Below are 15397 nucleotides of genomic sequence, written 5' to 3'. Positions count from 1 at the left end.
TAAAGTGGGTTCCTGTGTGGTGTTACTCTAGGGCTCCTTCACTGCGTGCCTGGCTTGGCCAGCTCCAGCACCGGGGGCTGGTCCCAGGATCCCAGGGGCGGGGGTGACCAGCAGGGAGGGGGAGGTGTTTGTACAGCGCCTAGCACGGCGCGGAGGGGGGCCCAGATGCTGTGATCGCAGGCGGGGGGGGTCCGGGGTTGGGTGCCTGGTGCAGCCTCCTGCACCCCGTCGGGCCGCGGGGGGGCGGCGGCCCCGCACAGCCGCGGAGCGGGGCGTGTCTGCTGGCGCGGGTCCTCCCGGGGCGCAGGGCGGCGGGCGGCCGCCGGGGGGCAGGCGCGGGCCGGGCGCGGGGGCGGGGACGGACGGGGAGGGAGCGGAGCGGAGCAGGCCGCGGCCCGGGGCCCGCCATGCCGTACGCCAACCAGCCCACGGTGCGCATCACCGAGCTCAGCGACGAGAACGTCAAGTTCATCATCGAGAACACGGACCTGGCGTGAGCGGGGGGGCTCGGCGGATGGTTGGGGGGGCTGCGGGGAGCGGGGGGGGCTATGGGGAGTGGGGCTCAGGGAATGATTGGGGGGCTGCGGGGAGCAGGGGGCTCGGAATGGTGGGGGGGTTGCAGAGAGTGGGGGGCTCAGGGAATGATTGGGGGGCTGCGGGGAGCGGGGGGGCTGCGGGGAGCGGGGCTCAGGGAATGATTGGGGGGCTGCGGGGAGCGGGGGGGCTCGGAATGGTGGGGGGGTTGCAGGGAGTGGGGGGGCTCAGGGAATGATTGGGGGACTGCAGGGAGCAGGGGGGCTCAGGGAATGATTGGGGGGCTGCAGGGAGTGGGGGCAGCTGCGGGGAATGGTTGGGGGGTGCAGGGAGCTGGGGGGAGCTCTGCTGCACAGAGTTGCCAGGCTCTGGGGGGCACACTCCTCCCTTGGGGAGGATCCTGCTCCCCTTGCCCCACAGCTGCGAGGGCCTGGGCCACATCCCACACTTTGCCCCCCTCCATTCCTCCTGGGGCAAACAGGGCAAAGGGCTTCACTGCACCTTGAGGCTCCATCTCTTCTCCCCCACCCCCACCCCCTCCTTCCCCTCTCCGAGCGTTTCCCTGCCCACCTTCAAGCCTTGGGATCCTGTCCTCCCCTGGCTCTCAGATGCCTGAGGGGTGCCCCACTGGGTGGGAAAAGGAGACCCCCTAGTGCATGGTGCCCTCTTCCCCTCAGTGCGTTGCGGGGTGGTAGGATAGTGCTGAGGCACAGACGGGGCTGCTGGGGCCCTGGGGGCAGGTGACCAGGCTGAAGGACTGTTGGGGGCTGGGGGGAGCGAAACAAGGAGAAATGCCACCCACACTGGGATGATCCAGGCATCACAATTCCCACTCTCCAGCTCCATAGATTGGCCCCGCTACTTTGGTCTTGACCTTTATGTCCCTTGGCTGGGGGAAGACACATTTCTCCCCGTAAACAAACCCTGTCCCCCCGCAGCTATCTGTGTCCTGGCTCTAAAGGTTCGTTCACAAGTATGTTTCATCTTTACATTGTTGTGTTTAGCATGATCCTTGGCTAAGTATATTCAGGGCTCTGTGCGCTCCTCATTTTTGCCACAGAATTGTACTCCAGAGTCTGTTTTCCTTTTAAAAAATAACATTTCTAGTTTTGTTTGTGAAAAATCCCTTAAAAACATGAACAAAATGTGACCCAAGCCCTTACTGTGTGCGTGAATCTGCAAACAGCCTGAAATCATACCCCTGAGAGGTGGGAACTGCCCTATTTATTTCAGTGGAGCTGGTAATCCACAGTTCAGAATTTAAGTGTCAGCATTGTCTACCATTTGCTGCTGATTGTTTTAGCAGAAACAGACAATGTGCTTATCCCACAAACCCAGACGACCTCCCAGGATCCCAAAAGGGCCAACTATCCTTACCTGGCTGCCAAAACCTCTAGCCTCTCTCCCCTCCAGATAAAGAAAAGTCTGTGGTAGGGTGAAAACATAGGGAAAAGGTAAAATAAATGGCCTCCACACATAAATAGGAGCTAGGATGCAGATTATATTTTCATATTGAATTTATTACTCTCCATTTTCAATTTAAAATTAAACTAATCTTCAGCCTGCCACGCAATCCAGGGACCTTGCTGCAGAATCAGGGTCCAATGTTCTGCCAAGCACAAGGGGCCGTGACTGTATTACTGTGGACACTTTAGTTTATGGCACTGTGACCTCTGTAAGAATTTCACAGATAATCATTAGCAAGTCCTGCTTTTCCACTAGGGCCTCTCTCTTCAGCAGGAATTGCAAGTCATTAACCTGGGGGTCGCTTGTTATGGGGAGACTGTAGAGAGTATGATTGACCCTCTTATCATGAGTGGTCAGAACAGGGATCAGGGATGAAGGCTCTGGGCTCTATTTATAGACTGCCCACTATTAACGAAGGGCAGTAGCATTAGGAGCAGGGTGTTGAAAGCTGCAGAGAGCCCCATTGGGTTTACTCTATCAATAAAGCTTTGCTGGGGGTGCAAACAAATCGAGCTGTGGATGAATGGGGAATGAAGAGGATCCAGGGAGCAGGTATTGGCAGGCTGTACTTTGGCCATGTCTGTTTGGAGCAAACCTTGTACCTTAAGACACTCGGGCCTGGTCTATGCGTAAAAGTTAAGTCAGTATAGCCCACGCCCCTTATCGGTGTAGCTATGCCAACCTAACTCTTAGTGTAGGTGCAGGTAGGCCATCAAATGCATCAACGTGACTACCATCGTTCAGAGAAGTGGCGGAGCTGTGCCGGTATTCCCTCCACAGTGTAGACCAGGGGCGGGCAAACTTTTTGGCCTGAGGGCCGCATCGGGTTTTTGAAATTGTATGGAGGGCCGGTTAGGGGAGGGGGTCGTGCCCCTGCCCCCTTGGCCCCCTGGGACTCCTGCCCCATCCACACACCCCTGTCCCCTGACTGCCCCTGGACCCCTGCCGCCACATCCAACCCCTCCTCTCATTCCTGACTCCCCCGCCCCAGGACCCCTGCCCCATCCAACCACCCCTTCTCCCTGACCACCCCTGGACCCCCTGCCCCTGACTGTTCCCCGCCACCCCATCCAACCCCCCCTCTCCTTCCTGAATGCACCCCCCTCGAGACCCCTGCCCCATCCAACCACCCCTTCTCCCTGTCCCCTGACTGCCCCCCACTGCCCCATCCAACCCCCCTCCTTCCTGACTGCCCCCCCAGGACCCCTACCCCCATTCAACCCCCCTGTTCCCCGCCCTCTGGCTGCCCGACCCCATCCACACCCCCGAACTCCCCTGCCCTCTATCCAACCCCCCTCTCCCTGCCCCCTTACCACACTGCCTGGAGCACCAGTGGCTGGCGGCGCTACAGCCGTGCCACCCGGATGGAGCCGGGCCATGCTGCCGCCACCGTGCAGCACAGAGCACCGGGTCAGGCCGGGCGCTCTGCAGCTGCGCCGCCCCGAGCATGGCGCCGGCGGCGAGGTGAGGCTGTGGGGGAGGGGCTGGGGACTAGCCTCCTGGGCCAGGAGCTCAGGGGCCGGGCAGGAGGGTCCTGCGGGCCGTAGTTTGCCCACCTCTGGTGTAGACAGTACAGCCTCCCTCGGATGCTATGATGGTGGGTGTGGTATCGGACTAGAGAGAAAGAGACACCCTGAATGTCCCTGTCCTCATACTGAGGTCTCCTTTGTGTATAGTTCATGTTAGCTGAGCTCAGGGTAACTCCGTGTCTGTCTCTCTCTCACATGGGATAAAATGCATTTTGAAGTTCATTACTTGTGTTTCTCAGTGTCTCAGTGCTGGTTTTCTCCTCTGTTACAGGGTAGCGAATTCCATCCGAAGAGTGTTTATAGCTGAAGTTCCCATAATAGGTATTTTCTCCACCTTTAGTCTTGTGTTTTGTCTGTTCATGAAGAAGATCCCGTAGGGGTACATCTGCACAGCAGTTAAGAGGGGGATTCCCAGCTCGGGTGCACAGGCCTGTGCTAGGTCTGCTTGAGTGATCACACTGAAGATAGCAGCGGGGACACAGTGGCACAGGCCGTGGCTTGGGCTAGCCAGCTGAGTGCAGTCCCGTGCACCCTCTTGGGCAGCTAGCCTGGGTGGTCACCTGCGCTGCCGTGACCACACTGTGATTTTTAGCCCAGTAGCTCAAGCGCAGCTAGAACGTGTACTACCTGAGCTGGGAATCACCCACCAAACTGCCATGTAGGCATCTGCTGCCATTGTCACTGGTCCTTCGGTTCCCAGCCGTCCTCTCACCTGTGCCAGACTTCCCTCTGCCCCTCGTCTTTGGGGAAAGGTATGCAAATGGTGTTAATGTGTCTGAGCCTTTAACATTTAGTTAGTCATTAGGTTTTGCGCATGGGAGCTAAGACCATCTAAACTTTTCAGCCTCTCTGAAACCGTGTTTCATCCTGGGGGTACATGCCCCAGGAACTCAGTGTCTTTCTGCCTCCAAGAGCTTTCATTACTTGTTTCCGTTCTGTTTACAGCCATAGACTGGGTCCAGATAGATGCTAACTCCTCTGTGCTCCATGACGAGTTCATTGCACACAGATTGGGTGAGTAACCAACATCTTGAAGAAAGGAGGAAAATTATTCTGGACCCTAAGTATGTCTAAAATGTATTGTAGGGAACAATCCTAGAATCATAGGGCTGAAAGGGACCTCATGAGGTCATTTAGTCCAGCCCCTTGTGCAGAGGCAGGACCAAGTAAACCTAGACCATCCCTGACAAGTGTTTGTGAGCCTGTTCTTAAAAACTTCCTTTGGTAACCTATTCCAGTCCTTAGAAAATCCTTTCTAACTAGAAGGATAGTTAATATTTAACCTAAATCTCCCTTGCTGCACTGAGCTGATTACCTCTTATCCTACCCTCCGTAGTTATGGAGAACAGTAGATTGCCATCTTCTTAATAACAGTCCTTGACATATTGGAAGACTTATGTCCCCCACCCCCTTAGTCTTCTCTTGACTGATCATGCCCAGTTCTTTCAACCTTTCCTCACAGGTCAGGTTTTCTAAACCAGTTTTTTCATTGTTGTTGCTCTTGTCTGGACCCACTCCAATTTGTCCACAACGTTCTTGAAGTGTAGAGCCCCAAACTGGACACAGTGCTGAGCAGAGCCGAGCCGTTACCTCCCATGTCTCAAATCCAATACTCTGTGAATACATCCCCGTGTGACATTTGCCTTTTTTGCAGCAGCACCACAGCAGCACTGTTGACTCATTCATGATCTACTGACAGGTTTCAGAGTAGCAGCCGGGTTAGTCTGTATCCGCAAAAAGAAAAGGAGGTCTCGTGGCACCTGAGAGACTAACCAATTTATCTGAGCATAAGCTGAAGTGAGCTGTAGCTCACGAAAGCTTATGCTCAAATAAATTTGTTAGTCTCTAAGGTGCCACAAGTCCTCCTGTTCATGATCTACTATAACCCCCAGATCCTTTTGTGCAGTACTGCTGCCTAGCCAGTTAGCCCCCATTTTGTGTTTGTGCATTTGATTTTTTCCTCCTGAGTGCAGAGCACTGCACTGATTTGTGTTGAATTTCTCATGGTGATTTCAGTGCAGATCTCCAATTTATGAAGATCATTCTGAATTCTAATCCTGTCTCCCAAAGTACTTGCAACAAGCAGATTTTATAAGTATGCTCTCTGCTCCATTAAAGACATGAATGAAAATATTGACTAGTACTGGACCCAGGACAAACACCCAGGGGGCCCCTCCACCCCCTTGATAGGTCCTCCCAGTTTGACATTGAACCATTTGATAACTATTCTGAGTACAGTCTTTCAACCAGTCATGCACCCACCTTACAGCAATTTTATCTACACCGTATTTTACACTCTTACACTGGTCCACAAGATGTGTGGAAACTGACCCTATTGGTCTTTTCTGTCTCTAACTGCTGATGGGACCTTCTGTGATGGTGAGATGCCAGGAGCTTTGTCCCTCTCTGATGGTCCCACCTGGAGGGGTGTTAGGTCCCTTGGTATCACTTAGACGTATTTCATGGTGTTTTCTGCACTGTCCCTAACTATCATCTCTCCTCAGGTCTGATCCCACTCACCAGCGATGACATTGTGGATAAGCTGCAGTACTCCAGGGTGAGTTCAGAGATACGCCAATCTCTTGTTGAGAGGGCTGTGGGGGGAGAATGGCCTGATCTGACATGGGATGCTATACATTCTCATTGGCAGAGAATAGTGGTCCTGACCTGTTTCTTACCCCCTCTCCCTAGGATTGTACATGTGATGAGTTCTGTCCAGAGTGTTCTGTGGAGTTTACCCTTGATGTCCGGTGCAATGAAGACCAGACTCGTCACGTGACATCCCGTGATCTCATCTCCAACAACCCCCGGGTTATACCGGTCAGTATAAGATCAAGTCAGTCAGTAAGGTCTCTTCCCTACCCTTTCTCTAAGCAGAAACAGCAAGGCTCCTGTCTGATAGCTATGACATCCTTACATTTTAGGCATCCTAGCTAGGCATTCTGTCTGTCTTCCCCTTCACAGTCCAAGTATGCACTCTTAGATCATCCATTGCCAAGTTCTTCCTTGACAGCCTCAGTGTTACATCACCTAGACTTGTGTTCTAAATCATGATGGCTGGGGGGCTCTTTGGAAGAGCTCTCAGAACCTTCAAAGGCCTGGCAGAAATTCTGCTGCCTGCAAGTTTGCTTGTTGGCCCTCAGCAGTGCTAGGCGGCAGCGGTATCTCAAATGAGGCATCAGAGCCATGTGGCTCTTGACAGGCCTCAGAGAAGGATGTTAAGAGAGCCCCAGGAGAATGGATTCAAAGGGATTTGGTGGGGCAAGTCTTTAAAATATCGCTGAATCAGGGATACCTAGCCACAGGTGAGTAGTCTGAAGGCTGCCCCTCGTTTTCGCAAAGTGGAGCAGATCGCAGATGGTTTCCTTTTTAAAAAATACTGTGCCGAACCTTCCTTGGAGTAGCCAGGCCACTTTGATTATGGTGGGGCCCTGCGTGCTGGGTCTATCAACTGCAGGCCAAGCCTGCATATTAAAGATAGAGCCGCTCTGTGCAGCGGCATGGAACCACAGGGGTCACATTCGGCCCACAGACTGCACCACTCGGTCACCCTATAATATGGGAATGCTGGTTGGAAAGATGTATAGGCTGGCTCTTCCTCCCTATACAATCACCAGCCCAGGTGTGTGGGACTGGAAGGGACCAAGAGAAGTCAGCTAATTAACCCCCTGTGCTGAGGCAGGACCAAGTAAACCTAGACCAACCCTGACAGGTTTTTGTCCAACCTGTCCTAAATATCCTCCGACGATGGGAGCTTCACAACCTCCTTTGGAAGCCAATTCAAGAGTTTCAACTATCCCTATAGTTAGAAAGTTTTTCCTGAGATCTAGGTTAGATATTCCTTGCTGCAGATTAAGCCCATTATTTCTTGTCCTGCCTTCAATAATTCGCTACGGGCTAAGTCTGTTTGCAATGACAGTCCTCTTAGTTTAGTGGGTGAGCTAGGGTTCGAAGTCGGGAGAAAGGGGTTGGTCCCCCCAGTGACCTCATCTGTGGCTCGTTCTGTGCAGGTGACTTCCCGGAGCAGAGACAATGACCCCAATGACTACGTGGAGCAGGATGGTAAGTGAGTCACTGTATAAAAGAGCTGCAGAGAGAAACAGATTTTCCTCTTGGGCTCTTTGACCCACACCCCAAATTACTAGTCAGTTAACCCTGGGGCACTTGCAGATGTGGTGCTGACAGCCAAAGCTGGCACTGTGGAAATGCCAGTGTGCACAGGGTTAACTTTTTGCTCCAGTAAACAAGATGTGACCCCTGCATTTACTGCTACTTCCGAGTCAGAGTGTTTGGGAGGTAAAGGAGATCATCTCTCTCTCTGTTATAACTGGATGTTACAGCAAAAATGCAAAACCAGCTTTTCCTCATCTGCTGTGGTCTAAGGGCCAAATCATGCCCTCATCCACATGTACAGCTCCCATTTTTCCATCAGTAGGAGTTGCATGGCTGATATCAGGGCATGAATAAGCCCTTCTAAGACTGTAAATGAGCTCTGCTTTCTAAGGAGATTTCCCTATGCACGAATAGTTCCCCACTCACTCATCACTCAAATGTAAGCATGCTACCATGCGAGGATTTCTCCTTTGCAGCCACTCTCCCACCCCGATTTGACTCAGTGTTTGTGCTTCTCAGACATCCTCATTGTCAAGTTACGGAAAGGCCAAGAGCTGAGATTGCGAGCCTATGCCAAGAAGGGGTTTGGCAAGGAGCATGCCAAGTGGAACCCTACAGCAGGAGTAGCCTTTGAGTATGATCCAGACAATGCGTTGAGGCACACAGTCTACCCCAAGCCGGAGGAATGGTATGTTCTGGTTTGCAAATAGCATTGGTTGAGTTGCACGTGTGATCACAACCAAGAGAAAATATTCTGTATTCAGTACAAGAGACTACATTAATGCAACACTAGCTGAGAAATTAAAACCACAAGTTATGAGATTACTTAAAGTTAGGATTCCCACAGCATCTGTATTGTTCCTCCAGTAAAGGTGGTCATCTGGGTAGTTAATGGTACTTTCAGCTTGAGAGATTCCTGTAGTATTAGGCATGGGTGATCCTTACTTTGACAGCCTTAGTGTCTCCCATTCTAAATATTCTTAGTCAAACGTGTTCACTACAAACTCGATTTAATTTCCTTTCACATCATTTCCAATAGCTGGTCAAGTTCTAACCCCAGAAGTAATTTGTTAGAATTTGGTAAGCAATTGAAAATAGGGGGTTTGGAATGAAAATGCCATCTCGCCCTTAGGCAGAGCGACTCCTGTGAGTGTGCATTTGAGTGTATTTGAATATAACAGTGGTTCCCAGTTATTTTCTTGGAGCTTCCCATGGCGTGAATTGGGCAATGCCCCACCCCCACCCCCACCCACCTCTCCTGGTTCTAACGCCATGTGCTGACACAGTTGCTGCTGTCTCTCCATTTTTCTGTTGCTTTTATCTTAGTACTCCACGCGCCCCCCCCTTCTCCATATTCTTTGCCGACATTTTCCCCTGCTCCCCTTCCAGACGCCCTCCTACACACCCCCACACCAGAAGGCTACCTGCTGCTGCAGGTGAGGAGTGACCATTGGGGCCATCCAAGGCTCAGCTGAGTGCCAGGGGAGCAGAGAAGAGGCACTTGAGCTGGCAGGCTGCTGCCGGCAGCCCTGTACTTGTAAGCTGCCCCCACGGATGCGCAGGGAAGATTGGGTGGCTTTTAATGAGACATCTGTTAGTTCACTTGCCAACATGGTAGCTTGTTTGCAGCCTGAGTGTCGGAGGCAGGAGGTGGAGCTGGGTCCTTTCCCCATCCTCTTTGATTCTCTCCTGTGCCAAGCCCTGAACTAGCCTGGCATGCCCTTCTCCAACAGCGGGCCTGTCCCTCAGGTTGGGAAACATGCATACGTCTTTAGCTAAGATCAAGTATAGCAGTGGTTCTCAACCAGGGGTACGTGTACTCCTGGGGGTACGCAGAGATCTTCCAGGGGGTACGTCAACTCATCTAGAGATTTGCCTAGTTTTACAACAGGCTACATAAAAAGCACTAGCGAAGTCAGTACCAACTAACATTTCATACAGACAGTGAATTGTCTATACTGCACATTGAAATGTAAGTACAGTATTTATATTCCAATTGATTTTATAATAGTAAAAATAAAAGTAAGCAATTTTTCAGTAGTCGCATGCTATGACACTTGTATTTTTATGTCTGATTTTGTGAGCAAGTAGATTCATAGATATTTAGGTCAGAAGGGACCATTATGATCATCTAGTCTGACCTCCTGCACAACACAGGCCACAGAATTTCACCCACCACTCCTGCAAAAAAACCTCACACCTATATCTGTGCTATTGAAGTCCTCAAATCATAGTTTAAAGACTTCAAGGAGCAGAGAATCCTCCAGCAAGTGACCCGTGCCACATGCTACAGAGGAAGGCGAAAAACCTCCAGGGCCTCTTCCAATCTGTCCTGGAGGAAAATTCCTTCCCGACCCCAAATATGGCGATCAGCTAAACCCTGAGCATATGGGCACGATTCATCAGCCAGATACTACAGAAAATTCTTTCCTGGGTAACTCGGATCCCACCCCATCTAATATCCCATCACAGGCCATTGGGCCTATTTACCATGAATATTTAATTACCAAAACCATGTTATCCCATCATACCATCTCCTCCATAAACTTATCAAGTTTAATCTTAAAGCCAGATAGATCTTTTGCCTCCACTGCTTCCCTTGGAAGGCTATTCCAAAACTTCACTCCGACGGTTAGAAACCTTCGTCTAATTTCTAGTCTAAATTTCCTGGTGGCCAGTTTATATCCATTTGTTCTTGTGTCCACATTGGTACTGAGCTTAAATAATTCCTCTCCCTCTCCGGTATTTATCCCTCTGATATATTTATAAAGAGGAATCATATCTCCCCTCAACCTTCTTTTAGTTAGGCTAAACAAGCCAAGCTCCTTGAGTCTCCTTTCATAAGACAAGTTTTCCATTCCTTGGATCATCCTAGTAGCCCTTCTCTGTACCTGTTCCAGTTTGAATTCATCCTTCTTAAACATGAAAGACCAGAACTGCACACAGTATTCCAGGTGAGGTCTCACCAGTGCCTTGTATAACGGTACTAAAACCTCCTTATCCCTACAGGAAATACCTCTCCTGATTAGCATTAGCTTTTTTCACGGCCATATCACATTGGCGGCTCATAGTCATCCTATGATCAACCAATACTCCAAGGTCCTTTTCCTCCTCCGTTACTTCTAATTGATGCGTCCCTAGCTTATAACTAAAATTCTTGTTATTAATTCCTAAATGCATGACCTTACACTTCTCGCTATTAAATTTCATCCTATTACTATTACTCCAGTTTACAAGGTCATCCAGATCCTCCTGTAGGATATCCCTGTCCTTCTCTAAATTGGCAATACCTCCCAGCTTTGTATCATCCGCAAACTTTATTAGCACACTCCCACTTTTTGTGCCAAGGTCAGTAATAAAAAGATTAAATAAGATTGGTCCCAAAACCGATCCTTGAGGAACTCCACTGGTAACCTCCCTCCAGCCTGATAGTTCACCTTTCAGTAGGACCCGTTGTAGTCTCCCCTTTAACCAATTCCTTATCCACCTTTCAATTTTCCTATTGATCCCCATCTTATCCAATTTAACTAATAATTCCCCATGTGGCACGGTATCAAATGCCTTACTAAAATCTAGGTAAATTAGATCCACTGCGTTTCCTTTGTCTAAAAAATCTGTTACTTTCTCAAAGAAGGAGATCAGGTTGGTTTGGCATGATCTACCTTTTGTAAAACCATGTTGTATTTTGTCCCATTTACCATTGACTTCAATGTCCTTAACTACCTTCTCCTTCAAAAATTTTTCCAAGACGTTGCATACTACAGATGTCAAACTAACAGGCCTATAATTACCCGGATCACTTTTTTTCCCTTTCTTAAAAATAGGAACTATGTTAGCAATTCTCCAATCATAGGGTACAACCCCTAAGTTTACAGATTCATTAAAAATTCTTGCTAATGGGCTTGCAATTTCATGTGCCAATTTCTTTAATATTCTTGGATGAAGATTATCTGGGTCCCCGATTTAGTCCCATTAAGCTGTTTGAGTTTCGCTTCTACCTCAAATATGGTAATGTCTACCTCCATATCCTCGTTCCCATTTGTCATGCTACCATTATCCCTAAGATCCTCTTTAGTCTTATTAAAGACTGAGGCAAAGTATTTGTTTAGATATTGGGCCATACCTAGATTATCCTTGACCTCCACTCCATCCTCAGTGTTTAGCGGTCCCACTTCTTTCTTTGTTTTCTTCTTATTTATATGGCTATAGAACCTTTTACTATTGGTTTTAATTTCCTTTGCAAGGTCCAACTCTACTTGACTTTTAGCCTGTCTCACTTTATCCCTACATGTTCTGACCTCAGTAAGGTAGCTTTCCTTGCTGATCCCTCCCTTCTTCCACTCCCTGTATGCTTTCTGCTTTTTCTTAATCACCTCTCTGAGATGCTTGCTCATCCAGCTTGGTCTACAACTCTTGCCTATGAATTTTTTCCCCTTTCTTGGGATGCAGGCTTCTGATAGCTTCTGCAGCTTTGATTTAAAATAATCCCAGGCCTCCTCTACCTTTAGATATATAAATTCTTCAGTCCAATCCACTTCCCTAACTAATTTCCTTAATTTTTGAAAGTCAGCCCTTTTGAAATCAAAAACCCTAGTTGCAGATTTATTTTTGTTAATCCTTCCGTTCAGTTTGAACTGAATTAGCTCATGATCACTTCAGTAGTTTTGAAGTGAGGTGAAACTTGGGGATACGCAAGACACATCAGACTCCTGAAAGGGGTACAGTCGTGCTGGCTAATGTCTGTTGGCAGACTGTATCGTGCTTTGGCCATTGGACTCTTCCATCTCTGTAATCTTAAATACACGAATGCCATCCTCCTGCCCCAGTTCATTCATATGCTGAATGTTGGCCACTCGTGGGACCAAATTGCTGCCCAGGGTGAGAAGGAGCCAGTGGGGAGGTGGGTTCCAGCACTAACCTTAATTGCTGTATTTGATCCTAGGCCAAAGAGCGAATACTCCGAAATTGACGAGGATGAGGCCCAGGCTCCCTATGATCCCAATGGAAAGCCAGAGCGGTAAGGAGCAGTGCATGGGGAAGGAGGGCATTTCCCAACACCACCTGGAAGCGCCTCAGCCCATTGTCTGGGCCTTTAGTGGTGGGGTTCAGTGACTTCGCAGAATGATTTGCCAGCCTCAGGAGCTGGTGTTTCCTGGGGAGTAGGTTGGGGCCCATTGGTGGCGCAGTGAAATGGGAACCAGGACTGGCTGGTTGCTCCCTCCAAGAGAACTTGCCCTATCAGAGAATGGGAATCCATTCAGTGGGGCAGTGCAGGACTCAGGGAGCCTCTCCTCTCAGATAAGAGTGCTGCTTCCATGCTGCGGCTGGTTGGGACCACCTAGCTTTGGGGCTCATGACAAATCACTGCATGGTCTCCAAGAGGGGGCAAACCAGCAGAGGTTTGTTGGGGGCTGTCATCTCCTGGGGGAGGAGGAGTATCACTGCAGTAATCCCCTTCAGACCACAAGCCTGTCCCAGGTAGAACAATAAACACAGTAGCTCCAGGTAACAAAGTAAACACACTAGTCCTGCCCCAGGCCTACCTTCCCACAGAGAGGCTCCAGTGTGTGGTTGTATCCTGGTCCTCAGCTGGGCTGTCTTTCAGGAGCTAGCACAAGAGATCTGCCTCTTTCCTAACCTCCTCTGAGCTGAGCTGATTCTCCTTTTAACTGCCCCCTCCATGCCTGACTGCTCCTGCAGAGAGGACAGGGCAGATTAAGCCTACAGAAGCTCATTAACCCTTCCCCAGACAGGGCGGGGTGCATATAATCCATCACAGTGTAAATGAGTCTTCTCTGGAGGCATCAGGAAGCCTCATTTACACTGTGCTGGGTTATACACATCTAATGGCTGACCCTGATGTCATCAAAGGCTTGCTGGGGAGTTGTGTGAGTGGTACAGAGATGTCTCATTCATGACATTTGTTCATTGAGACATTTGTTCCTCTTGCACTGGCTTCTCTGCCCTGGCACTTGCGTACAATGCTGCATCTTTGTCTACAATGAATATGTTTGAAGCTGGGCAGGTGAGCTGAGATTCTGGGACATACTGGTATCCCCATTTCCAGTGCTGAAATGACTGTTAACAATTTGTATTGCAGTAGTGGCCAAAGCGGCCACCCAGTCAGATCCAAGCCCATTGTGCTCGGCGCTGCATGATGGGTTGCATGGCAATTGTGAGCAGAGACAGAAATTCCTCGAGAAAGCTTTCTGAGCAATATGCAGTAGCTTGTAAACTTACAAACCGTCATTTTGGATCTACGGCTGCTGGTGGAAAGATGGGTGGAAAGGAGGGGCTAACAAGGTTCCCAGGAGCTGGGAATGAGATCTCCTTGCAGTGAAATACAATAGGGTGGAAACACATTGCAGAGAGAAATCTCCAGTTCTTTGCATTCCTGTATAAGAATCTTAATTTCCTCCAATACCCTCAGGTTTTATTACAACGTGGAGTCCTGCGGCTCCCTGCGGCCGGAGACCATCGTTCTCTCGGCACTGTCCGGGCTGAAGAAGAAACTGAGCGACCTCCAGACCCAGCTAAGTCACGAGATCCAGAGTGATGTCCTGACTATAAACTGAGCCCTGCCCCTTCCTGCAGAATCTCCCGTTGTGACCAAGTCTCACTGATGTGCCACACTGTTCATGGAGCCACCTGCTTTTTACCTGGGGTGCGGCTAATCGGAGCCAAGTGAACATGGAGCCCTGCTCCCTGTGTGCTGAACCTTCGGTCTCAGCGCCTTCAGGCCTTTCTGGCACTGAACTGGTGGGGATGTGATGTGTATTGAGACGGCTTCCAATCAATCGCCCTTCAGAGCATGGAAGCTGCTCTGGAGGAGCAGGGATGAGATTTCCAGAATAGTGCAGGGATGCTCCCAGCTGTCCCCAGTGAGACCCGGGTGTGGTATATTATTGTTGTTGTGTGGGGATGTGAATCTGTGTAAACGACCCTAGCTCTTGCCTGTTGACACTGGACTCTGGCCATCGGTTGGCTGGGCTTTGGAAGCATGTATCTCAGCTCAGTTGCACAACCGTATCCCGTTTGTTACCATGCTGAATAAAGCCTTTTTCCTATGTTCAGCCATCCCAGAAAGCTTGTCTGAGGCTGCAGGAGGAGGGTCCCAGCCATCCGTTCTCTCCTCCAGACATGCACGGAATGAGGTCTGCTTTGCAGGGCTGGCTGCTCTCTTTGCTTTTTGCTGCTCCAGACATTCTCTCCTACAGAAACCAGCCCCCAGCCCTGGCACTTGTATATAATGTGGCATCTGTGGCTAAGGTGAGTCTGTCTGAAGCTGGGCCGGGGAGCTGAGCTGCTGCAGAAGGCAGTGTTCCAAGGGGGACCCTATGTGCCAAGGAGGCTTAGCTGGATTTAGACGCTTCGGGGGTACTCTGTATGGGGAACAGGGTAGCTGGGTGCCTGTCACTGATAACCCCTCTGATTCAGTCAGCGTCAGACCCGTACAGTGCCGGGAGTTCAGCACCTATCAAACCGTCACCGCAATTGCGGTGGCTGAAATTCCCCCAGACACTCCTGGCCTCCCCCCACCACTGTCACCCAGCAGGACTTTAAAGATGAGCTCCTAAAGAAATGCCATTAGCTTTCTGTGGGCAGCCTGGAGCGAGACAGTGATCTGGGTTTGTAATTACTCCACTCATGGAGGAGGGGCATTCCCCGTGCAGCGTCCATGATGAGAAGGAAAAAAGGCAGAGAGGAACTTGCTCTGGTCACACCACAAATGTGTGGTGCAGGGGTCTTGCTGG

At 50.1% G+C, this 15397-nt stretch overlaps 1 protein-coding gene across 1 annotated transcript; it reads left to right on the top strand.

The window, feature by feature from the left end:
- The first annotated feature begins 362 nt into the window (after nt 1-362).
- POLR2C (RNA polymerase II subunit C) lies at nt 363-14822 on the top strand. The gene is made up of 9 exons (XM_074968508.1): nt 363-493; nt 3802-3851; nt 4476-4544; nt 6035-6087; nt 6222-6350; nt 7541-7592; nt 8163-8331; nt 12586-12660; nt 14074-14822. Exons 1-9 carry the CDS (start codon nt 408-410, stop codon nt 14216-14218), a joined length of 828 nt encoding a protein of 275 aa, XP_074824609.1. The 5' UTR covers nt 363-407; the 3' UTR covers nt 14219-14822.
- The last annotated feature ends 575 nt before the right edge of the window (nt 14823-15397 follow it).

Source organism: Natator depressus, chromosome 12 (genome assembly GCF_965152275.1).
Source record: "Natator depressus isolate rNatDep1 chromosome 12, rNatDep2.hap1, whole genome shotgun sequence".
Taxonomy (NCBI): Eukaryota; Metazoa; Chordata; order Testudines; family Cheloniidae; genus Natator; species Natator depressus.
Note: the sequence above shows the minus strand (reverse complement) of the source record. Positions and strands in the feature narration are given on the sequence as shown.

Bases quoted from the DNA above. Each gene is read 5' to 3' on its own strand.
- POLR2C (XM_074968508.1), top strand. From the start codon at position 408: ATGCCGTACGCCAACCAGCCCACGGTGCGCATCACCGAGCTCAGCGAC. The intron at 3,852-4,475 runs GTATTTTCTCCA...TTCTGTTTACAG, and splicing joins AGCTGAAGTTCCCATAATAG to CCATAGACTGGGTCCAGATA. The intron at 12,661-14,073 runs GTAAGGAGCAGT...CAATACCCTCAG, and splicing joins CCCAATGGAAAGCCAGAGCG to GTTTTATTACAACGTGGAGT.